The sequence below is a fragment of the Mustelus asterias genome, chromosome 3 (genome assembly GCF_964213995.1).
Source record: "Mustelus asterias chromosome 3, sMusAst1.hap1.1, whole genome shotgun sequence".
Classification (NCBI taxonomy): Eukaryota; Metazoa; Chordata; class Chondrichthyes; order Carcharhiniformes; family Triakidae; genus Mustelus; species Mustelus asterias.
The window spans coordinates 4,203,663-4,230,294 of NC_135803.1; the positions used below are offsets into that span (position 1 = coordinate 4,203,663).

At 45.6% G+C, this 26,632-nt stretch overlaps 1 protein-coding gene across 1 annotated transcript in view; it reads left to right on the plus strand.

The window, feature by feature from the left end:
• LOC144485294 (scavenger receptor cysteine-rich type 1 protein M130-like) overlaps nucleotides 1-26,632 on the plus strand; it is a 60,775-nt gene that overhangs the window by 5,933 nt on the left and 28,210 nt on the right. Inside the window, exon 2 of the mRNA XM_078203507.1 lies at nucleotides 23,055-23,378. Coding sequence (XP_078059633.1) covers nucleotides 23,165-23,378 — 214 coding nt within the window. The 5' untranslated portion in view covers nucleotides 23,055-23,164. The remainder of the gene's footprint in view (nucleotides 1-23,054; nucleotides 23,379-26,632) is intronic.

Sequence of the window (26,632 nt, forward strand, 5' to 3'; positions counted from 1 at the left end):
GTTAGAGGGATAGATAGGAAGTTCTGTGGCAGCAAAAGAGACTCATGGATGGTATGTTGCCTACCGGATGCCAAGGTCCGTGACGTCTCAGACCGTGTTTTCCGGATTCTGAAGGGGGAGGGGAAACAGTCACAAGTCGTGGAACACATTGGTACCAATGACATAGGTAAGCGAAGGGACGGGAGATTTAAAGCAGGAATTTCTGGAGCTGGGCTGGAAGCTGAGAGCCAAGACAAAACATGTGGTCATCTCTGGTACGTTGCCGGTGCCACGTGATAGCGAGTTGAGGAACAGGGAGAGAGTGCAGTTAAACATGTGGTTGCAGGGATGGTGTAGGAGGGAGGGCTTCAGATACGTGGATAATTGGAACACATTCTGGGGAAGGTGGGACCTGTACAAACAGGGCGGGGTGCACCTGAACCAGAGGGGCACCAATATCCTAGGAGGGAAATTTGTTACGGCTCTTCAGGGGGCTTTAAACTAATTTGTCTGGGGAGTGGGAAAAGGAGTTGTAGTCCAGAAGTCAGTGAGGGTGGTGAGGTATTGGGGAATGTATCAGGGTCAAGGGCGGGTACCGGTCGACAGGAAGGTGGGTTGAAGTGTGTCTACTTCAATGCAAGGAGCATCCGGAACAAGGTAGATGAACTTGGGGCATGGATTGGTACTTGGGACTACGATGTTGTGGCCATTACAGAGACGTGGGTAGAACAAGGACAGGAATGTTTGTTGGACGTTCCGGGGTATAGATGTTTCAGTAAGTGTCGGAAAGCTGGTAAACGAGGTGGAGGAGTGGCATTGTTAATCAAGGATAGTTTAACGGCCGTGGAAAGGCACTTCGAGGGGGATCTGCACACTGAGGTAATATGGGCTGAGGTTAGAAATAGGAAAGGAGCGGTCACGTTGTTAGGAGTTTACTATAGGCCCCCAAATAGTAATAGAGATGTGGAGGAAGAAATTGCTAAGCAGATTATGGATATGTGTGGGGGTCGCAGGGTAATTGTCATGGGGGACTTTAACTTTCCAAATATTCATTAGAGCCTTTGTAGGTCAAATAGTTCGGATGGGGCAGTTTTTGTGCAGTGTGTGCAGGAGGGTTTCCTGACACAATATGTGGATAGGCCGACAAGAGGTGAGGCCACATTGGATTTGGTACTGGGAAATGAACCGGGCCAAGTGTTAGATTTGGTTGTGGGAGAGCACTTTGGAGATAGTGACCACAATTCGGTGTCTTTTGTTATTGCAATGGAGAGGGATAGGGCCATACAGCAGGGCAAGCTTTACAATTGGGGGAGAGGTAATTATGATGCGATTAGGCAAGAATTAGGGGGCATAAGTTGGGAACAGAAACTGTCAGAGAAAGGAACTAATAAAAAGTGGAACTTTTTCAAGGAACAAATATTGGATGTCCTTGATAGGTATGTCCCTGTCAGGCAGGAAGGAAATGGCCGAATGAGGGAACCATGGTTCACGAAAGAGGTGGAATGTCTTGTGAAAAGGAAGAGGGAAGCTTATGTAGGGATGAGGAAACAAGGTTCAGATGGCTCGATTGAGGGTTGCAAGTTAGCAAGGAATGAGCTGAAAAAGGGGCTTAGGAGAGCTAGGAGGGGACACGAGAAGTCCTTGGCGGGTCGGATCAAGGAAAACCCCAAGGTTTTTTACTCTTATGTGAGAAATAAAAGAATGACCAGGGTGAGGTTAGGGCCGGTCAAGGACAGGAGTGGGAACTGGTGTATGGAGTCAGTAGAGTTAGGCGATGTGATGAATGAATACTTTTCTTCAGTGTTCACCAAGGAGAGGGGCCATGTTTTTGAGGAAGAGAAGGTGTTACAGGCTAATAGGCTGGAGGAAATAGATGTTCGGAGGGAGGATGTCCTGGCAGTTTTGAATAAACCGAAGGTCGATAAGTCCCCTGGGCCTGATGAAATGTATCCTAGGATTCTTTGGGAGGCAAGGGATGAGATTGCAGAGCCTTTGGCTTTGATCTTTGGGTCCTCGCTGTCCACGGGGATGGTGCCAGAAGACTGGAGAATGGTGAATGTTGTTCCTCTGTTTAAGAAAGGGAATAGAAATGGCCCAGGTAATTATAGACCGGTTAGTCTTACTTCAGTGGTTGGTAAATTGATGGAAAAGGTCCTTAGCGATGGGATTTACGGCCATTTAGAAACATGCGGATTAATCCGGGATAGTCAGCACGGATTCGTGAAGGGCAAGTCGTCCCTCACAAATTTGATTGAATTTTGTGAGGAGGTAACTAAGTGTGTTGATGAAGGTAGGGCAGTTGGTGTCATACACATGGATTTTAGTAAGGCGTTTGATAAGGTCCCCCATTGTCGGCTTATGATGAAACTGAGGAGGTGTGGGATAGAGGGAAAGTTGGCCGATTTAATAGGTAACTGGCCGTCTGATCGAAGACAGAGGGTGGTGGTCGATGGAAAATTTTCGGATTGGAGGCAGGTTGCTTGCGGAGTGCCGCAGGGATCAGTGCTTGGTCCTCTGCTCTTTGTGATTTTTATTAATGACTGAGAGGAGGGGGCTGAAGGGTGGATCAGTAAATTTGCTGATGACACCAAGATTGGTGGAGTAGTGGATGAGGTGGAGGGCTGTTGTAGGCTGCAAAGAGACATAGATAGGATGCAAAGCTGGGCTGAAAAATGGCAAATGGAGTTTAACCCTGATAAATGTGAGGTGATTCATTTTGGTAGGACTAATTTAAATGTGGATTTCAGGGTCAAAGGTAGGGTTCTGAAGACTGTGCAGGAACAGAGAGATCTTGGGGTTCATATCCACAGATCTCTAAATGTTGCCACTCAAGTGGATAGAGCTGTGAAGAAGGCCTATCGTGTGTTAGCTTTTCTAAACAGGGTGTTGGAGTTGAAGAGCCGTGGGGTTATGCTGCAACTTTACAGGACCTTGGTGAGACCACATTTGGAATATTGTGTGCAGTTCTGGTCACCTCACTATAAGAAGGATGTGGAAGCGCTGGAAAGAGTGCAGAGGAGATTTACCAGGATGCTGCCTGGTTTGGAGGGTAGGTCTTATGAGGAAAGGTTGAGGGAGCTAGGGCTGTTCTCTCTGGAGCGGAGGAGGCTGAGGGGAGACTTAATAGAGGTTTATAAAATGTTGAAGGGGATAGATAGAGTGAACGTTCAAAGACTATTTCCTCGGTTGGATGGGGATATAACAAGGCGGCATAACTATAGGGTTCGTGGTGGGAGATACAGGAAGGATATCAGAGGTAGGTTCTTTACGCAGAGAGTGGTTGGGGTGTGGAATGGACTGCCTGCAGTGATAGTGGAGTCAGACACTTTAGGAACATTTAAGCGGTTATTGGATAGGCACATGGAGCACACCAGGATGATAGGGAGTGGGATAGCCTGATCTTGGTTTCAGATAAAGCTCGGCACAACATCGTGGGCCGAAGGGCCTGTTCTGTGCTGTACTGTTCTATGTTCTATGTTCTATGCTTCCTACCCTCTCGGAAACATCCAGTACCCCGGCACCAGGGAGTCAGACTACCATCCTGGATTCTCGTTCACTCCCACAGAACCGCCTGTTTGTGCCTCTAACCATTGCGTCCCACACAACTATCGCTCTCCTAAACCCCTTCTTTCCCTTCCGGACCCCTGAGCCTGTCTCCGTGGAGGCGATCTGGTCCTCGTGGCTTATCCCTGGAGGGTCATCCCCCTCCACAGAATCCAAAACAATATACCTATTTTGAAGGGGGACAACCACAGGGGAACTCTCCACAGACTGCTCACTCCCTTCCCTTCTCCCATCTGTTGCCCATCCCTTCCATTTATGGGAGACTGCCACTGGGGTACTTTCTGGCACATCACCCTTCTGACTATTACCCCTCCTAACTGTGACCCACGTGTCTTCCTTCCGAGACCCTCGTGTCACTAACTGTTATCTATTAATCTCTCATTTTCCCTCACTAAACTGAGTTCATCGAGCCTCAGCTCCAGCTCCCTTACACGATCCTTCAGGAGTTGCAGTTCCACGCATCTGGCACAGATATGGACTTCCGGGAGGCAAGTTGTCTCCAGGAACTCCCACATCCCACACCGAATGCAGTATACTGGCCTCCCAGTCATACCAGCCATGTCCTTTTTAGTTTTTGGGAGATAAAACAAAAAACTGTAACAGAAAAAAAACAAACAACCTTCCTCGCCTTCGCCGAAGCCCTGTGAGCCAAAGCCCTTACAGCTCACACTCTGCACCCTGCTCACTCCGCTGCCCGCTCCAGACGCTGCCCGCTCAAAAGTGCGGCCTGCTTTTAAACCCTCCAAAAAACCTCCCCCAGGCTGCTCCTGGGCCTACTTCCTGTTTTGAAAAAAACCTCCGATTTTTAAGCCAAATTTAACTGAAAAATAAATAAATAAAATGCAGACACAATCTCTCTTACCCTCAGCCTGCTCCTGTGGAACAATGTGGAACCTCACCCTGGATCCTGTGAGATTTAACCTCATGCAACAACCTATCATGCGGTACATTGTCAAAGGCCTTGCTAAAGTCCATGTAGACAACATCAAGTGCACTACCCTCATCTACCTTCTTGGTTAGCCCTTCAAAAAACTCAATCCTATCTGTGAGACATGCTTTTCCAGTTAAGGATCCTCATTGAACGAGCGGTCAAAGCATGCTTGAATTTCAAATTCAGTTTGAGTGCGAGATACTGGAATCCCACACAACCATTTTGGTTTTAAACAAAGGAAATGACATAAGCATGAGGACAGATTTGGCTTAAGTGGAATAGGCACGAGGACAACAAGTTAAGACAATTGATGAACAGTGGCCGATATTTAAGGAGATATTCAAGTCCTCCCAACTAAAATATATTTCAGAGAGAATGAAAGGTGGAAAGGTGGTGGTCAGGGGGAGGCAATGTCGTAGTGATATTATCGCTAGACTATTAATCCAGGAAATCAGCTAATGTTCTGGGGGACTCAGGTTCGAATCCCACCATGGCAGATGGTGGAATTTGAATTCAATAAAAATAAATCTGGAATTAAGAATCTATTGATGACCATGAAACCATAATCGATTGTTGGAAAAGTCTGTCTGGTTCACTCATGTCCTTTAGGGAAGGAAATCTGCAGTCCTTACCTGATCTGGCCTATATGTGTCTCCAGAGCCATAGCAATGTGGTTGACTCTCAACTGCCCTCTTAAATGGCCGAGCAAGCCATTCAGTTCAAGGCCGGCGAGGGATGGGCAATGAATCCTGGCCCAGCCAGCGACAAGCATGTCCCATAAATGAATGAAAAAACAGGGGAGAAAGACTTCCATGCGAAGCAAGGAAATTAAAGAAAACATTAAGACAAAACCGAAGGAATACCGTAGTGCAAAGGCGAGTGGTGCACTGGAAGATTTGAGACCTTTGAAGGACCAAGAAAGGGCCACTAAAAAGTAACAAAAAGAGCAAAGGTAAATTATGAAAGAAAAATAGCGCAAAATTTAAAAACGGACAGCCAGAGATTCAATAAATGCATACAGAGGCAAAGGGTAGAAAAGTGAAGGCTGGTCCCTTGGAGGATGAGGCTGTGGATTTATAGTGGGGAATACAGAAATGGCTGAGACGATCAACTGATATTTTAGAAACATAGAAACATAGAAAACAACAGCACAAAAACAGGCCCTTCGGCCCCACAAGTTGTGCCGAACGTGTCCCTACCTTTTAGGCCTATCTATAACCCTCCATCCTATGAAGTCCCATGTGCTCATCCAGGAGTCTCTTAAAAGACCCGATTGAGTTTGCCTCCACCACCACTGACCGCAGCCGATTCCACTCGCCCACCACCCTCTGTGTGAAAAGCTTCCCCCTAACATTTCCCCTGTACCTACCCCCCAGCACCTTAAACCTGTGTCCTCTTGTAGCAGCCATTTCCACCCTGGGAAAAAGCCTCTGAGAGTCCACCCGATCTATGCCTCTCAACATCTTATATACTTCTATTAGGTCTCCGCTCATCATACATCTCTCCAAGGAGAAAAGACAGAGCTCCCTCAGCCTATCCTCATAATGCATGCCACTCAGTCCAGGCAACATCCTTGTAAATCTCTTCTGCACCCTTTCAATCTTTTCCACATCCTTCCTGTGATGAGGCGACCAGAACTGAGCACAGTACTCCAAGTGTTGTCTGACGAGGGTCTTATATAGCTGCATCATTATCCCCGGACTCCTAAACTCAATCCCTCGATTGATAAAGGCCAGCACACCATATGCCTTCTTAACCACCTCCTCCACCTGCGGGGCCGATTTTAGAGTCCTATGGACCCGACCCCAAGGTCCTTCTGATCCTCTACAGTACTAAGGGTCTTTCCCTTTATATTGTACTCCTTCATCCCATTCGACCTGCCAAAATGGACCACTACGCATTCATCTGGGTTGAAGTCCATCTGCCACTTCTCCGCCCAGTCTTGCATCCTATCTGTGTCCCTCTGTAACTGCTGACATCCCTCCAGACTATCCACAACCCCACCAACCTTCGTGTCGTCGGCAAACCTACCAACCCATCCCTCCACTTCCTCATCCAGGTCATTTATGAAAATGACAAACAGCAAGGGTCCCAGAACAGATCCCTGGGGCACACCACTGGTGACCGACCTCCAATTAGAAAAAGACCCATCTATACCCACTCTCTTCCTCCTTTGGGCAACCCAGTTCTGGATCCACAGGGCAGCAGCCCCTTGGATTCCATGCCCTCTCACTTTTTCGAGAAGTCTTCCATGGGGGATCTTATCGAACGCCTTGCTAAAATCCATATAAACCACATCTACCGCTTTCCCTTCGTCAATGTGTTTAGTCACATTTTCAAAGAACTCCACCAGGCTCGGAAGGCACGATCTGCCTTTGACAAAGCCATGCTAAGTATTCTTGAGTATACTAAACCTCGCTAAATGCTCATAAATCTTGTCGCTCAGGATCTTCTCCATCAGCTTACCAACCACTGAGGTTAGACTCACCGGTCGTTAATTTCCTGGACTATCCCTATTCCCCTTCTTGAAAATAGGAACCACATCCGCAATCCTCCAATCCTGCGGCACCTCTCCCGTCTCCATCGACGATGCAAAGATGATCGCCAGAGGCTCTGCAATCTCTTCCCACGCCTCCCACAGTACATCCAGCCATGTCCTTCTCCTCTGTGAAAACCGAGGCAAAACACTCATTAAGCACCCCTGCCATTTCTACTGGTTCCGTCCAGATTTTCCCGCCTTCACCTTTGATAGGCTCTATTTCTTCACGTCTCATCCTTTTACTCTTCACATATTTATAGAACGCCTTAGGGTTTTCCTTAATTCTATTTGCCAAGGCCTTCTCGTGACCCTTTCTGGCTCTCCTAATTTCCTTCTTTAGTCCCTTCCTACAAGCCCTATACTCATCTGGATCACTATCTTTGCCAAGCTCTCTGATCCTTTTGTACGCTTTCCTTTTCTTTTCGACTAGGTCCCGCACAGCTTTCGTGCACCACGGTTCCTTTAACCTACCAACTCCTCCCTGTCTGCTCGGAACATTGTCCTGTAGAACTGTAGGCAGACATTCCTTGAACAACTGCAACCTTTCTTCAGTAGATTTCCCCGCAAATACCTCCTTCCAATTTACTCCTCGAATTTCATAGAAACCCTACAGTGCAGAAGGAGGCCATTCGGCCCATCGAGTCTGCACCGACCACAATCCCACCCAGGCCCTACCCCCACATATTTTACCCACTAATCCCTCTAACCTACACACCTCAGGACGTTAAGGGGCAATTTTCAACCTGGCCAATCAACCTAACCCGCACATCTTTGGACTGTGGGTGGAAACCGGAGCACCCGGAGGAAACCCACGCAGACACGAGGAGAATGTGCAAACTCCACACAGCCAGTGACCCGAGCCGGGAATCGAACCCGGGACCCTGGAGCTGTGAAGCAGCAGTGCTAACCACTGTGCTACCGTGCCGCCTTATGTCTTCATATTTCCCCTTACTCCATATAAACGCTTTCCTAGCGTTTATTTTGCCTCAGTTTTCACGGCGGAGGACAGTTATTATTCCAATTGTAACAGAAAGAGAGCAACTTAAAACTATCATCGTCACTGGGAAAAAAGTACAGAGCACACTATTGTGATTGGAGGAAGGCCTGATGGTCAACAATTTACGGTTTTAAAGGATATGGTATTGGAGCTGATGGATCCATTGGTTAGAATATTCCAAAATTGCCGAGGTGTGAGAATTGTTCCAGTGGATTGGAAACATACTAATATAATGCAACATTCAAAAAAGGAGGGGGGCTAAAGGTAGGCCAAAGTTTTTTGAATCCATTATAAAGGCAGTAATAACTGGACATTTAGAAAGTCAAAATGTAATGCAACAAATTCGGCATGGTTATATGAAGGGGAAAACATGTTTGACTAATTTACTAGAAATCTTCGAAGATGCAATAAGCAAGGTAGATGATGGGGATCCTGCACATGCAGTGTATCTGGACGCCTGAAGGCAGTTTGGTAAGGTGCCACACAGAATGTTAATATAAGAACATAAGAACATAAGAAATAGGAGCAGGAGTAGGCCATCTAGCCCCATGAGCCTGCCCCGCCATTCAATAAGATCATGGCTGATCTGACGTGGATCAGTACCACTTACCCGCCTGATCCCCATAACCCTTAATTCCCTTACCGATCAGGAATCCATCCATCCGCGCTTTAAACATATTCAGCGAGGTAGCCTCCACCACCTCAGTGGGCAGAGAATTCCAGAGATTCACCACCCTCTGGGAGAAGAAGTTCCTCCTCAACTCTGTCTTAAACCGACCCCCCTTTATTTTGAGGCTGTGTCCTCTAGTTTTAACTTCCTTACTAAGTGGAAAGAATCTCTCCGCCTCCACCCTATCCAGCCCCCGCATTATCTTATAAGTCTCCATAAGATCCCCCCTCATCCTTCTAAACTCCAACGAGTACAAACCCAATCTCCTCAGCCTCTCCTCATAATCCAAACCCCTCATCTCCGGTATCAACCTGGTGAACCTTCTCTGACTCCCTCCAATGCCAATATATCCTTCCTCATATAAGGGGACCAATACTGCACACAGTATTCCAGCTGCGGCCTCACCAATGCCCTGTACAGGTGCATCAAGACATCCCTGCTTTTATATTCTATCCCCTTCGCAATATAGGCCAACATCCCATTTGCCTTCTTGATCACCTGTTGTACCTGCAGACTGGGCTTTTGCGTCTCATGCACAAGGACCCCCAGGTCCCTTTGCACGGTAGCATGTTTTAATTTGTTTCCATTGAGATAGTAATCCCATTTGTTATTATTTCCTCCAAAGTGTATAACCTCGCATTTCTCAACGTTATACTCCATTTGCCATATCCTCGCCCACTCACTCAGCTTGTCCAAATCTCTCTGCAGATCTTCTCCGTCCTCCAGACGATTCACTTTTCCACTTATCTTTGTGTCGTCTGCAAACTTCGTTACCCTACACTCCGTCCCCTCCTCCAGATCATCTATATAAATGGTAAACAGTTGCGGCCCGAGTACCGATCCCTGCGGCACGCCACTAGTTACCTTCCTCCAACCGGAAAAACACCCATTTATTCCGACTCTTTGCTTCCTGTCGGATAGCCAGTCCCCAATCCACTTTAACACATTACCCCCAACTCCGTGTGCCTTAATCTTCTTCAGCAGCCTTTGATGGGGCACCTTATCAAACGCCTTTTGGAAATCCAAAAGCACTGCTTCCACCAGTTCTCCTCCATCAACCGCCCTAGTCACATCTTCATAAAAATCCAACATGTTCGTCAAGCACGACTTTCCCCTCATGAATCCATGCTGCGTCTGATTGATCGAACCATTTCTATCCAGATCCCCTACTATCTCCTCTTTAATAATGGATTCCAGCATTTTCCCTACTGCAGACGTTAAGCTGACCGGCCTATAGTTACCCGCCTTTTGTCTCCTTCCTTTTTTAAACAGCGGCGTAACATTAGCCGTTTTCCAATCAACCGGCACTACCCCAGAATGCAACGAGTTTTGATAAATAATCACGAACGCATCCACTATTACCTCTGACATTTCTTTCAATACCCTGGGATGCATTCCATCCGGACCCGGGGACTTGCCCACCTTCAGTCCCATTAGTCTACCCAGCAATGCCTCTCTGGTAACATTAATTGTATTAAGTATTTCTCCTGCTGCCAACCCTCTATCGTTAATATTTGGCAAACTATTTGTGTCCTCCACTGTGAAGACCGACACAAAAAACTTATTTAAAGACTCAGCCATATCCTCATTTCCCACTATTAACTCCCCCCTCTCGTCCTCCAAGGGTCCAACATTCACTCTAGCCACTCTATTCCTTTTTATATGTTTATAAAAACTTTTACTATCATTTTTTATATTAATTGCTAGCCTAGCTTCATAGTCTATCTTTCATTTCTTTATCGCTTTCTTAGTTTCTCTTTGTTGTTTCATAAATCTTTCCCAATCACTTGTTTCTCCACTATTTTTGGCCACTCTGTACGCAGCTGTTTTTGTTTTAATACTCTCCTTTTTTTCCTTCGTTATCCACGGCTGGTTCTCCCTTTTCTTACAATCCTCGTTTTTTGCTGGAATATATTTTTGCTGAGAACTGAAAAGGATCTCCTTAAAAATCCTCCACTGTTCCTCAGCTATCCTACCTGCCAGCCTGCTCTCCCAGTCTACCTTAGCCAATTCATCCCTCATCCTATCATATTTCCCTCTGTTCAAACAGAGGACACTGGTTTGGGACCAAACTTTCTCCTCTTCCATCTGAATCAGAAATTCGACCATATTGTGGTCACTAGACCCAAGAGGGTCCTTCACAATAAGATCCTTAATTCTACCTACCTCGTTACACAATACCAGATCCAAAATAGCTCGTTCCCTCGTCGGTTCCGCAACATGCTGTTCAAGGAAACTATCCCGACAGCATTCTAAGAACTCTTCCTCCATTCCACCCTTACCGACTTGAGTCTGCCAGTCAATGTGCATGTTGAAGTCCCCCATGATTATTGCCGTTCCGTTTTTACACGCATCCCTTATCTGCTTGTTTATAGCCCTCCCTACCTCAACATTATTATTTGGGGGCCTATATACCACACCTACTAGTGTCTTTCTCCCTCTACTATTCCTCATCTCTACCCATAATGATTCCACGTTTTGTTCCTCAGAGCCTATGTCATCCCTCAGTACTACCCTGATATTATCTCTTATTAATAGCGCGACCCCACCACCTTTTCCTTCCTGTCTATTCTTCCTAAACGCCTGATACCCCTGGATATTCATCTCCCAGTCCTGGTCACCTTTCAGCCACGTTTCTGTAATGGCCACTAGATCGTACCCACTTGTGCTGATTTGCACCATCAACTCATTTACCTTGTTCCGAATGCTTCGTGCATTCAGGCAAAGTGTCCTTATTCCAGCTTTTATCTGGACCCGCTTTGATGAGTCGCGAACACCCTCTCCCTCTACTCCCTTATCTAAATTACCGCCTTCATTCACTTGCACCCTCTCCTCTACCATTAATTTTGTAATTCCCCTTACCCCTGCATCCTCCCCCCCATCAATTAGTTCCTTGATCCTAGTCAACTCTTCTAGCTCCCCTCCCCCCAACCTATCTAGTTTAAATTCTCCCCAGTAGCCTTAGCCAACCTTCCAGCCAGGATATTGGTCCCCCTGTGATTCAGGTTCCACCCGTTTTTTGTATACAGATCACCCCTGCCCCTAAAGAGGTCCCAATGGTCCAGGAACCTGAATCCCTGCCCCCTGTACCAATCCCTCAGCCACACATTCATCCTCCACCTCACTCCATTCCTGCCCTCACCTTCCCGTGGCACAGGCAGTAATCCTGAGATTACTACCTTTGCTTTCCTCTTTCTCAGCTGTCTCCCTAATTCCCTGTACTCCCTTTTCATGACCCCTTCTCCCTTCCTATCCACATCAGCGGTACCAATATGTACCGCTACCTCAGGCTCCTCTCCCTCCCACCTCAGGATTTCCGGGACGCGACTAGCGACATCCTGGATCCCGGCCCCAGGGAGGCAGACCACCATGCGAGAATCCCGCCTACCTTCGCCGAAACGCCTGTCTGTCCCCTTCACCATCGAGTCCCCGATTAATACCGCCTTCCTCCTCTTTTCCTTAGCCCTCTGAGTTACAGGGCTGGACTCCATTGCGGAGACACGGCCACTGCTGCTTCCCCCAGGCGGGGAAGCAGCAGTGGCAGGGTTAGTTCACATGTGATTAGGGGTAATAGATTAGCTTGGATGGAGGATCGGCGAATGAACAGAACGCACGGTCAGGATAAATATTTATTTCTTGTGTGGGCAAGATGCCAGAGGTTTCGATCGTCGTGCCCAAACTATGTACTTTCTATATCAATGATTGAATGCAGGGATAGCAGATTACACTAAAATAGGTGGGATAGAAAGGCTTGCATGACATGCTCTTAAGGAGAATGCGTATAGCTTTGACTGTAACATCCTGTTAGTTGAAATTGCCATGAGTGTTGCTGCACAACAGAGTGTTGCACGAATTATTTTGAAATTATTGCCCCTTACAGCGATTTGTGATTCTTTTCTCGTCTGAAGGGTCGATAGCGTTAAGATTTGTAAAGGAATTCAGACATCAGCGCACACTCAAAGATGGATTCTCCTAATCTCTTACTAGAAGATATGCGGCCGGGCGAACCTGAGGTTTCATTCGATTGATAACTTCTGCATATATTAGGAGCAAGAGGATAGCAGGAGAAAGAGCAGGCCCACTCAAGGACAGTGGAGGGAAGTTATGTGTGGAGGCAAAGGACGGTGGTGAAACCCTTAATGAGTACTTTATATCGGTATTAGCCAAGGAGAAGGAAATGTCGGGTGCAGAGGTCAAGGATAGATGTGTGAAGGCTCCAGAGAATTTCAATATATCGAAGGAGGAAATGTTGGGTATCCTAAATTGCCTAAGGTGGACAAATCCCCGGGGCCAAATGGGATCTCTCCCACGTTATTGGTGGGAGGCAAGGAGAGAAATGGCTGGGGCCTTAACAGGTATCTTCATATCCGCTTTGACCACAGGCGGGGTTTCAGAGGACTGGAGAATAAGGGTTGGCGTTCCCATTTTTTTAAGAAAGAAAGCAGGGATAATCCAGGAAATTGTAGGCCGGTGAGTCTGACGTCACTGGAGAGGAAGCTTTCAGAAAAGATGCTGAGGGGCAGGATATATGCACATTGGAAGAAAATGGACCTGTTCGTGATAGGCAGCAAGTCTTTATATGGGGTAGGTCATGTTTCTTGTTTGAGTTTTCGAAGAGGTGACAAAGATAATTGATGACGGAAGGGCTGTGGCTGTAACTTATATGGACTTTTGTAAGGCGTTTCACAAGGTCACACATGGCAGACTGGTACAGAAACGAAAATCACATTGGATTCGAGGTGGGCTGGCTAGATGAATACAGAACTGGCTTGGTTATAGAATTCGCATTCTAATCAGTATTCTGTAACTTGATTTTGTGTCTCTGTGCACTGTTTGAGAGCACATTTCCACTACATCTGACGAAGGAGCAGTGCTCCGAAAGCTTATGGTATTTGCTACCAAGTAAGCCTGTTGGACTTTAACCTGGTGTAGTTAAAACTCTTACTTGGTTCTCGAAGACAGAAAGCAGCGGTGGAAGAGAGTTTTTCAGAATGGAGATCTTGTAGCTAGTGGGGTACCACAGGGATCAGGGCTGGGACCTCTGTTGTTTGTAGTATATACAAATGATCTGGAGGAAAATGTGGATTGTCTGATTAGTAAGTTTGTGGAAGGCACGAAGATTGATGGAGTTGATTTGATTTGATTTGATTTTTTATTGTCACATATATTAGCATACAGTGAAAAGTATTGTTTCTTGCGCGCTATACAGACGAAACATATCATTCATAGAGAATGAAACGAAACAGTGCAGAATGTAGTGTTACAGTCATAGCTGGAGTGTAGAGAAAGATCAACTTAATGCAAGGTAAGTCCATTCAAAAGTCTGACCGCAGCAGGGAAGAAGCTGTCCTTGAGTCGGTTCGTACGTGACCTCAGACTTTTGTATCTTTTTCCCGAAGGAAGAAGGTGGAAGAGAGAATGTCCGAGGTGCGTGGGGTCCTTAATTATGCAAGCTGCTTTGCCGAGACAGCGGGAAATGTAGACAGAGTCAATCGATGGGAGGCTGGTTTGCGTGATGGATTGGGCTACATTCATGACCGTTTTTAGTTCCTTGCGGTCTTGGGCAGAGCAGGAGCCATACCAAGCTGTGATACAACCAGAAAGAATGCTTTCTATGGTGCATCTGTAAAAGTTGGTGAGAGTCGTAGCTGGCAGGCCAAATTTCCTTAGTCTTCTGAGAAAGTAGAGGTGTTGGTGGGCTTTCTTAACTAGAGTGTTGGCATGGGGGGACCAGGACAGGTTGTTAGTGATCTGGACACCTGAAAACTTGAAGCTCTTGACTCTTTCTACTTCGTCCCCATTGATGTAGACGGGGGCATTTTTTCCTTACGCTTCCTGAAGTCGATGAAAATCTCTTTTGTTTTGTTGACATTGAGGGAGAGATTATTGTTGCCGCACTAGTTCACTAGATTATCTATCTCATTCCTATACACAATCTCATTATTGTTTGAGATTCGACCCACTACAGTGGTGATAGGAGTTGCTGATAGTGTCGGGGATTGTCAGACAATGCAATAGGAAATAGATTGGAGACTTGGGTACAGAAATGGCGTTTATTCTGGACAAATGAGAGGTGATGCGTTTTGGAGGATCAAATTTAGGTGTGAATTATATTGTAAATGGCAGAACCCTTCGGAACATTAACATACAAAGGGATCATTGGAGGGGTTCGCCCACAATCCGCTCTTCAGTCGTGGAACTGAGTCCACTTCTCCCAGAATACACCTCTGGCGCCTCTGTTGGCTTCTATCCTCATAGTCTACTCAAGCCAACCTTCACTTGTAAACATGCGTGCTGGAATTCCTACTGCTCGTTGCGCTGTAATTTGGCCGTTTCGACATTATCGTGCAGAGGGCACCAGCCACTTTCTCAGAGTACAAGGTTGACACTGATATGCGTCATATGAAAGTTAAACTCCGTGATAATGACTGTTCCGATCTGATCATTGCTCACTTTGTGTCAATCGTATTCGCGAATGGTTTGACGACCGCCCTCTTGGTCCCGAATGGTGCCCAGTGTACCTGAAATTACCCCGGAAGGATAACGCACCTCAGAATTATGAGCAAAAAATGAAGCCAGCCATTTCGCATTGCGACTAGGCAAACGAACCACAAACGGTAATTTCCACGAACATGCTGCTGCCAACAAGCCAAAAAGATGATCTGTCCAACACACAGATGAATAATGTGATATGTGCATTTGACTGCTTGTGCAATGTGCTGTGAAAGCCAAACTTATCTTCTGGTCCAGGGCAGATGTCGGAAACGCAAAGCTCCGGCAAACATCGGAGTTCCATGCATGCGCATACCAAGAGTGGGCTGCACATGTGGAATTTAGCAGTCAGTTTTTTGGGTCAAGGATACACCCAGCAGGGCTGAACAAAAAAGGGAAAAGGCGAGCAAACCCGAGTTGACCAACGGAGAGTGCCACTCAAGAGAGGTTTTTCACACAGAGAGTGGCCGGTGCCTGGATAGGACAACTGTGGCGAATTGCTTTATCTTTTGGAAATGCATAGTAAATTATAGTTGTGTTTGCTGCTAACACCCATAACTTTTTTGTTGCATAACTTTCTTAGTAAGTGTGTTGAATGCAAAAACTTTGTCTTGAGCTAAAACGTTACCAGTCGCATTTCAAACAGGTACGAATGGGGTTTTACGCCTCGGGCTGAAACATGCTTAGGCAAAAGCACGTTGCAAGGTCTGGGACAAGTAAGCATGGAGTTGGGTAGCGAAAGCATATGAAAGGAATTTGGCGAGGAAAAATAGATTGAAAGTAGGAACCTAGTTCCTAAGGCGAGTGGGTGAAGAATTTTAAAGTAGAAAGAAAGAACACATGAATAGATAGAAGAATGGAAGAGGATTGAGAGACTAAGAGCTGGATCTCATTGGAATGATAGTCGTAGAGTTGGTGTCAGACACATGGGAGGGGGTGCGAGAGGGGAAATTAGTGACACACCCTAGTTCATGCCTGGTAACAAGACAGTTTAAAATAACTCTACATGAGTTTGTGAAGAGGAAGGACATGGCACAGACAGCTGATGATATGCTATCGATTTAATTATATGATTGTCCATGAACTGCACGTACTTATTTTTGGACCTGAGTGTCGAATATGCGGCACCGGTGTTTTCGTGCGGGAAGGTGCTGGTGGTTGATTATGTGGAAGGCAGAAACCAAAAAGGCATTTTGCAGCAAAGAACAGAAGTGAGCGGCAATTGTTGTCTTCTGGAAAGACGATCAGTTCAAGCAGAAAAAAAGGAGGCCTTGAGTCTTAAATAGTCTAGCCAGATTTACTGGCAGCAGGTTAAACCAAAGTTTTCATTTATATCTACCTCCCTTGAATTTAAGGACCTGAAGATGATGACCATAGCTTTAAGAACAAAATGACCGAAATTGAATTTACTTGAGGATTCGGAAGCCACAGATGAGGGCATTATTCAGCAAATGACTATCTGCAGAAATGATACAGAAAACGAAGAGCCAAGGGCGGTGTTTCGAAAAGGCATTTGTATATGAATAACGGAACAGTCACCGCGCCCCCCACTCCCACCCCCCGACCGCGCCAATATAAAAGGCAATAGAGATGGGACATGGGAGAGAAATATGTGTGGATGCAAAGAAACGAACATACATTACCTTATCTTGGAATTATTAGTAGAACAATTGAAATGGAAATTTAATCACCGAGGATGAAAAGTTAGAAGAAAAATGCTGAAAGTTCTATGTAGCTGCTCGTCGTCTGCAGACTGAGAAACGAAATTAACGTTCCATGTTGATCAGGATTTACCCAAATGAAGTTCCTGGATGGCAAGGATCCGGTATCTGTAGAGATTGGATTAGGAATGAAAATATCTCAGTCGGGAAAGCTATATTACGTTTCGAAAGTTACATTATACTAAGTTATATTATTAGTAAGTAGTTAAAAGCAATTATTCTGATGAAAACCGAGGGAGTAGAACATGCAAGATGCTCAAAGAAGGAGATAATGCCAGAAGAATATGGATCAGCACAAATTGTGATCTGGTGTTAAGAAACTAGGCGAGAATAGTGATTTCTTTGACAAATCCCGTGGACGAAGGGAAAATCAACATGTTGTGAAGGCTATGATATCCATACTGTCATCAACAATAGGAGTTAATATGGAAACATAGTTGCTCACAAATGAAAGGATGTTCTCCAGGGAGAAGTGTAGGATCGTTGATTGTTGTTGGCAGAGTGCAGAGGATCAACAATGTGAGGAATATTTGGACAATAAGGAGCTTGACCAGCTTACCCAGCTGTAGTTTCACAGGACCGGAGTTTGCAGATATTGCTATCGTACAATTAGCCGTCCAGTAATGTAGAATACTTTCATTACATTTGTGTTCGAGGCTGTGTGATATCAGCCTGTTCATGAGGTTCCAGTGGAAGCTGAGTATGCCAAAGTCGGAGTCGTTTCGTGGAAATCTCGCTGCAGGGGATATTTTCGGCGATGCCAAGTAAAACGAAGCAGATAGTCGTCGACTTCAGGAAGCGTAATGGAGGACAAGCCCTGTTTACATCGAAGGGGGTTAAGTGGAAATGGTCGAGAGCTTCAAGTTTCTAAGTAAGCCGACGAACGCCATTACTTTCTCGGGAGGCTGACGACATTTGGCATGTCCCCTACGACTCTCACCAACGTTTACAGGTACACCACAGAAAGCATCCTTTCTAGTTTTATCAGAGCTCAGAGTCATAGAGCCATTGAGGTTTACAGCACGGAAACAGGCCATTCGGCCCACCTTCTCCATGCCGCCCGTTGGCCCATTATTCTTCTATACCCATCTTGCCCATATAACTGTCTAAACGCTTGTTAAAAGACAAAATTGTACCCGCCTCTACTACTATCTCTGGCCGCTTGTTCCAGATACTCACCACCCTCTGTGTGAAACAATTGCCTCTCTGAAGCATTTTGGATCTCTCCACTCTCACCTTAAACCTATGCCCTCTAGTTTTAGACTCCCCTACCTTTGGGAAAAGATATTGACTGTCTAGCTGATCTATGCCCCTCATTATTTTATCGACCTCTATAAGGTCACCCCTAAACCTCCTTCGCTCGAGGGGAAAAAGTCCAATCCATCTAGCCTCTCCTTATAACTCAAACCATTAAGTCCCGGTAGCATTCTAGTAAATCTTCTCTGCACTCTTTGTAGTTTAATAATGTCTTTTCTATAACAGGGTGACCAGAACTGTACACAGTATTCCACGTGTGGCCTTACCAATGTCTTGTAAAACTTCAACAAGACATCCCAACTCCTGTATTCTATGTTCTGACCAATGAAACCAAGAGTGCCGAATGCCTTCTTCACCACTCTGTCCACCTGTGACTTCACTTTCAAGGAACTATAAACCTGTACCTCAAGACCTCTTTGTTCATTAACTCTCACCAACCACCTACAATTAACTGAATAAGCCCTGCTCTGGTTCGATCCACCAAAATGCATTACCTAAGTTTTAACAAAATTAAACTCCATCTGCCATTCATCAGCCCACTGGCCCAATTGATCAAGATCCCGTTGCAATCCTAGATAACCTTCTTCACTGTCCACTGTGCTACCAATCTTGGCGTCATCTGCAAGTTTACTAACTACGCCTCCTAAATTCTCATCCAAATCATTAATACAATTGCCAAATAGCAGTGGACTCAGCACCGCTCCCTGAGGCACACTACTGGTCATAGGCCTCCAGTTTGAAAAACAATCCTCGACAACCACCCTCTGTCTTCTATCAGCAAGCCAATTTTGTACCCATTTCGCTATTTTATCATAGATGTTGTGAGATCTAACCTTATTCAAGAACCTGCCATGCGGTACCTTGTCAAACGCCTTGCTAAAGTCCATTTAGACACCATCAACTGCACTGCCCTTATCTACCGTCTTGGTTACCCCTTCAAAAAAGTCAATCAAATTCGTGAGACACGATTTTCCGCTCACAAAGCCATGTTGACTGTCCCTAATCAGTCCTTGCATCTCTAAGTGCCTGTAGATCCTGTCTCCCAGAATACCTTCTGACAGCTTACCCACTGGAGATGTGAGGCTCACCGGCCTGCAGCTCTCAGGCTTTTCCCTGCAGCCCTTTGTAAACAAAGGCAAAACATTGCCACCCTCCAATCTTCACGCAGTTCACCTGCGGCTGTCGATGATGCAAATATCTCTGCTAAGGGACCCGCAATTTCCTCCCTAGCCTCCCAAAATGTCCGACGATACACTTCATCAGTTCCCGGGGATTTATCTATCTTGATGCGCTTTAAGATTTCCAGCACCTTCTTCTCTGTTATATGCACACTCCTCAAGACATAACTATTTATTTCCCCAAGTTCCCTACCATCCATGCTTTTCTCAACGGCTTGATATGTCTCCTGCTGTGTCCAAGACCGCAATAAACTACAAATGGTTGTGAGAGAAGACCAGTCCATCACGCAAACCAACCTCCTATCCGTTGACTCTGTCTACACTGCCCGCTGCCTCAGAAAGGCAGCCAGCATAATCACTGACCCCATTCAACCCAGATATGCTCACTTCCACCTTCGACCCTGGGAAAAAAAGATACAAACGTCTGAGGTCACGTTCCAACGGACTCAAAAACAGCTGCTTCCCTGCTGGTATCAGGCTTTTGAATGGACCTACATTATATTAATTTGATCTTTCAAACACCGCAGCTATGACTGTGGCACTTCATTCTGCACCTTTTTGTTTCCTTCAGAATGAACGGTGTGGTTTGTCTGTATAGCGCGCAAGAAACCATACTTTTCACTGTATACTAATACATGTGACAATAATAAATCAAATCAAAATCAAACGCGCTATGCTCACCGGGAAGGAACACACGATCTCCAAAATGCCACCTCCGGTGACGGGCCCCAAATATATTTCGAGCCAAAAATGTACACAAATTCTGTTCAAAGAAATATTCTGATGCTATTACCCTTGAAATCTCAGGTATTGATCATGGAATTTACTCTCGTGCTAGTAGGTAGGTCTTCTATTGTATGTTCCTAGAATTATGCATCCAAACAATAGCCCATTTGGCACTCGAGTGTAATCACTACTGACAATTTATCAGAATTATGCAATAGAAATTCAGGCTTGCAGCTTTGATGGAAAGTAGAATGAAGTCCTCAGGAAAGTCTATCATAGTGCTCATACACGGTTCTTCAGCCGGAAGTATCTCCGTTCGTTTCATGTTCTCAACCTTTTTTTTTTGCTTTCTCCATTATTGTGAACTTTTCTTTAAAGTTTGTCGCCCAGCTGTTCCGCCACCTCAATTACATTCTCATGCTTAAGCTTCACTCCTTTGGCATACTTCATGTTTCTTTCCGATGCTGTGTCGTTGGGTAATATTCGCATTTCTAACTCTCTTTGTTAATTTCGTGCACTCTGTGCTATGCTTATGTGAATCGCAAAATGTGCTCAATATACTATAGTTACTGAAATAACAGCTTGTACTGCGCATGGTTTTGATTTCTTAGAATGCTGAAAATTACAATAGGTTTACGTGAGGTCCGTCATTGAGATTAATTTTCAACATTTAAAAATGTTTCATCTCGAAATGATTTCGATACTTTAAAGCAATAATGGCGAAATGTACAACTTTATTAAATTGATCGGGTAGCTAATTAAACTCCATAATATAACGAATGATAATTCTTGATGATAATCTAAGCTTGATACCTAGTTAATTTAATGCAATTAAAATAATGGCTGCAGGTTAGATGGTACGTTCAGCTACGGCACATGGATAACTGTGTGATGCATGGCAAAATAAATCTGCATTAAATGACTCCAGATCGAGGTACTTCGACTTCGAGTTGATAAGCAGGAGTACAAGATTCGGACAGTGCGGTGTATTGGACAGAGCAAAATTACCTGCGCAAAGGTTCACGGAGGCAGTTACGCTCCTTAGGCGGATTAGTTCAAATTTGGTTCGCGTTCACGGACGGAGTTACGGCCGGGGGCAGGGGGGGGGGGGGGGGGGAGGGGGGAGCGGTGAGGGGGGAGGAGGGGGGCGGTTGCCTGAAAACGAGACAGCTTTGAGAAAGAGAAAAGATAGCAATGGAGAAACCTCAGCCCTTACAAATTTCCAACAATTCCTCTGCTATTGCAGCCCTGTTTGGCACAGGTGAGGTTGAGAGCATGAGCAAACCAAGCCCGGCACTGTGATGGAGAGGGGCAGACATTTGCGGGAGAACGAACAGGTGACTATGAACTCGGAATGCCGCGAGGTGGAACATTTGGAATATTGTGTGCAGTTCTGGTCATCTCACTATAAGAAGGATGTGGAAGCGCTGGAAAGAGTGCTGAGGTGATTTACCAGGATGCTGCCTGGTTTGGAGGGTAGGTCTTATGAGGAAAGGTTGAGGGAGCTAGGGCTGTTCTCTCTGGAGCGGAGGAGGCTGAGGGGAGACTTAATAGAGGTTTATAAAATGATGAAGGGGATAGATAGAGTGAACGTTCAAAGACTATTTCCTCGGGTGGATGGAGCTATTACAAGGAGGCATAACTATAGGGTTCGTGGTGGGAGATACAGGAAGGATATCAGAGGTAGGTTCTTTACGCAGAGAGTGGTTGGGGTGTGGAATGGACTGCCTGCAGTGATAGTGGAGTCAGACACTTTAGGAACATTTAAGCGGTTATTGGATAGGTACATGGAGCACCCCAGGATGATAGGGAGTGGGATAGCTTGATCTTGGTTTCAGATAAAGCTCGGCGCAACATCGTGGGCCGAGGGGCCTGTTCTGTGCTGTACTGTTCTATGTTCTATGGAGTGGGGGGAGGGGGTGGGGGGGGATCGGGGATCGGAATAATACCATTTACTATTCTCTACGGCTGCAGCATTTTCAATAGTAGTGGCATATTAACTGGTCAGGTCGAGTGAAGGAGTGGGGTGTCCGGGTTCGTTGCTGTGTCTGTGGTCGGGGCTGCTGGTGATATAGGATATCGGAGTGGGGTAGGTCGGATGTCGGTGTGATCAATGGTCGGAGGGTCGTGTGCGTGACTCGGATTAGCGGTGGAGGTAGGCGGTGATGTTGGGTCAAAGGGCGGGCGTTGGCGTTGGGGATTCCGGGACTGCTCGTAGCTTCGATCGGGTGAGGGTTGGATCGGTTCCGAGAGTCGGGGGCAGTCGGTCGGGGTCCACGGGTTGGATGGCGGATGCGAGCCCACGCTCATGGGAGTGGGCAGGGTGGCGGGCGGAGAGGAAGGAGATAATCCTTAGGAGGTCGGATTGGTTGGGACACTTTGTGATGGTGAGGGGGGAGGGATGGTTGTGGCGTTTGCCAGAAGTGTGTTTGTAATACTTGAGTGCTCTAAGGTTATCGGCTTCAGTAATTACAGTAGTTACTCCAGTATTTAGAGGATGTTTTAATTCTTCCAACTTTTTCGGTGTAACTTTTCGAGTTACCCTGGCGGAAAAACCCGCAGTTCTTGATTTAGATCGCATTGTGGGATGTTTCATAGCGCCGTGCAATTTTGCAGGGCAAAATTAAGACGTGTGGGCAATGGCCTTGCAAATGTTTAGCTGTAAACTTCCAAGACGCATTCCCCAGGGCATCTTTGGGGGCCACCTCCAAATCGTATGTTGGGGAGCTCGGAATTATGATCCCGTATTATACTTACGAACATAAGACCATAATAAATAGGATCAGGTGTAAGCCGTTCGGCCTCTCGATCCTGCTGTGCCATTCAATATGATCATGGTTCGTCTGCAGATTTTTTTCTCCATTTAAGTAAAGCTAAGTTCCTTTGTTTTCCTTCCAAAATGAATTCATGTTTCCTTCCCCGAAGCACATTCAGCCCTCAGCGTTTCAAATCCGTATTACAGAGCGAAAGTGAATAATTGTAAACTCCATTTTTTCCAAGCATCCCGAACCCAAAACGTACTGATTGAAGGTGGAGGGAGTCCCTGTGCCGGCAGAATTCAAGCCCGCAACTTCGGATTTTGGCGCACTGTCTGCGGTCGAAGATGGGATATGAATGATGCTCGTGTTTTATGCAAATATCTGGGCTGCGGCGACGCTGTATCTGCATCGGGAAATTCTCAGTTTGGGGTTGGCCACTGGGCTATGTTTAACTATGAAATTAATTGCAACGGCACCGAGGACGACCCCTGGAAGTGTGAAATAAAACAGTTGGCTCACAACAACTGTTCGGTAGAAGAGGAAGCCGCTGGTCTTATTTGCTCAGGTAATGCTCCTGTCTATCACATTTCAGAAAATGGGGTACGATTAATGCCACTTAATGCCATTCAATCACACAATTTGTGCAAGGCCGTATCAATTTAAAATAGTGCAATTTTCACTACTCAATTTGACAGTTCCATATTCAGAACTGAAAAGAAATAGAATTGTTAAAACTTCATGAGTTTATAAATTCTGCTTTTTCTGATTTACGTAGACCCTTCTTAAATTTGGTGCCGTTTGATCAGGAATATAAATGAGAGTCAGCCTTACTCTGATTGGAAATAATATTGAGTGAATTTTGCCACTGCTGTGGCGGCCGCGGTGTGGGGATTAGTGGTTCCATTTTACCCACCGGTTACAGCCTATTTATTTCTGCAGCAACGTGCAGTGAATTGGACGATAGTTAAACAGCAAACAAGTTGCTTCTCTCCTTAAAGTTACTAAATATATCATGGCAACAACTTCTTTCATTTCATGGAATTTGGGCGGCGCTGCACCAATATTTGCTTCTTAACTCGAACTGCCCGTGAACTGAATAACCCGCTAGGCTACTTCAAAGCACAGGTAAAGGTCAATTGCATTACTTTGGCATGAAGTCACGTGTAGGCCACACCATATAAGGATGTAAGGATGGCAAGTTTCCTTTTCCGAAGGACCTTAGTGAAAGTTTTTTTTTACATCAATTGATAATAGCTGTCGTAGTCACCATGAATGAGACTAGCTTTGTAAACCAGATTCATGAACTGAATTCACATTCCACCAGCTGCCTCGGTGAGCTTTGAACTCATGTTCTCAGAGCTTGAGTCCCTCTGTTAGCAGTTTAGTGACATTACCATGCCACCAACGTCTCTCCACTTCATGCATGCAAAGTAAAACCCAGACATTAAAACGGTGTGTGGAAGTGTGCTCTGCCCGAAGGAAGGACCTTGGGACAATACCTGGCAATGCCTAGAGAAGCTATCCTGGCTAGTAGCCCTGTGTGTTACGCAGGAGACCGGAGTACAATTCCCGGTCGCGGAGCGTAGAGGTTATGTGCACAAAGATGTGTTTGACTATATCTGAACCAAAGTGGGACTAACATCCTTGTGCATGGATTTACTACTGCTGTTGGCAGGAAGTTAAACTAATTCAGCAGCTGGAGAGCTCACAGACTGTTATCAAAATAGGGACACAGCATAATACTGGAAAATAATCTAGTCAAAAAGAGTACAGCTGCGTGGATGAGTTGATGACGGGGAATGACAAGTGGAATTGTGGTTAGAAGCCATCACAGATACGTGATTCAGGGAGGGGCAGGATTGGCAGCTCAATATTCTGGGATATAAAATATTCAGGCGAGACAGGGAGGATGCAAAAGAGAAGGATGGATTCCACTTTTAGGGAAGGAGTCAGTTACTGCGGAAAGGAGAGATGATATCTTGAGAGGGGGGTTTCGAATTAACCTTTCTGTGGAGAGCTTAGGAATAAGAAAGAGGCAACTGAATTGCTAGCTTTTTATTGTAGACTCCCAGATAAAGTGTGGGAAATTGAGGAGGAAATATGTTTAAAATAAAAGTTTATTTATTAGTCACAAGTAAGGCTTACATTAATACTGCAATGAAGTTACTGTTAAATTCCTACAATTTGCGCACAATTCGCCGAGCTGTGTAAAACAAAAGTAGTAGGGTCATTCACTTGTGTGATTTCAACTTTCCCATCATTAATTGGGGTAGACACAGTGCTAAAGGCTTGCATGGAGTGGATTTCTTGAAATGTGTACAAGAGAACATCCTTGTCAATATGTAGATGGCCCAACATGGACGGTGCGGCGCTGAATCTTATTTCGGGGAATTAGCGGGACAGGTGGTTGAGGTGGTGGTGGGAGATCATTTTCGTGATAGCGACCACAACATGATATAAGTTAAGCCCACCATGGACAGAGAGATACACAAGTTGCAAAAAAAACGATGGATTGTGGAGGAACAGATTTTAGTAAAATGAGGCAGGATCTGGCCAACGTAAACTTGGAACAGCTACTTGTGGGGAAATCTATTGAAGAGCAGTGGGGGTAGTTCAAAAAGGAACCTGGGAGGGCACAGGCCCAACATGTTCCCTCGAGATTGATCGGGAGTAATAGCAAGCACAGAAAACAATAGATGACCCGAGATATTCAAGATAAAATGGGAGGTAAAAAAGAGTCTTCAGCAGGTTCAAGGGGAGACAATCAGCGGGGCCATTAGTTGAGTACAGGAATTGCAAGGTGGGGCTGTAAAATAACATAAAGGAATCAACAATTGGGTATGACAAAACTCTGGCTGTTGAAAGTAGGGAGAATTCGACGGTTTCCTGTAAGTATATCAATGGAAAGAGGACAACCAAGGAATGGTTAGGTTCCTTAAGGGACCAAGGGGCAATCTGTGGCGGGGAGGGTGGGGGAGGGTGGGGCGACATCGGTAGGTTCTTGAAAGAATACTTAATATGAAGAAGAACGTATGGAATTCAGGGAGAGAGGGAGGGTGCTAGGTTACTGAACAAATTAACATAGGGAGTGACATGGTATTGGAGCTGAGATCAGGCTTAAATGTGGAAAAACCTCCAGGTCCGAATGAATGTTGTCCCAGGATGCTGTGGGAGGAAAGTGAGTAGATTGCAGGGCTCTGACCCTTATTTTTAATTTCTCTCTGGCCACGGAGGAGGTCATCTGACGAAGGAGCAGTGCTCCGGAAGCTTATGGTATTTGCTACCAAATAAACCTGTTGGACTTTAACCTGGTGTTGTGAGACTTCTTACGGAGGAGGTGCCAGAGGACTGAAGAACAGCCAATGTGTTTCTGGTATTTAATAAGGGTTGTGGAGTTAAGGCAGGTTACTACTGACCAGTGAGTCTCACGTCAGTAGTAGGGGAACTTCTGGAGAAAATTCTGAATGAGAGAAACTATCTCCATTTGAGAGGGAAGGTCTGATGAGGTGTAGTCAGCATGGCTTTGTTAAGAGGAAGGTCATGCCTGAAAAAAATAGTTTTTTTTGAGGAAGTGACCAGGTGTGTAGATGAGGGTAGTGCAGCTGTTGAAGTTCATATGGATTTCAGAAAAAAACATTTGACAAGGCCCCACATGTCTCATAAACGAGGCAAGTGCACATGGGATGCGTAATTTGATAAGGTGGATTCAATATCGGCTTGTTTGTAGGATACAGTGGATGAGTACAGAAGGCTGCTTTATTGGCTGGAAGCCAGTGTCCACTGGCCTACCATAGGGATACGTGCTGGTTCCTCGATTAT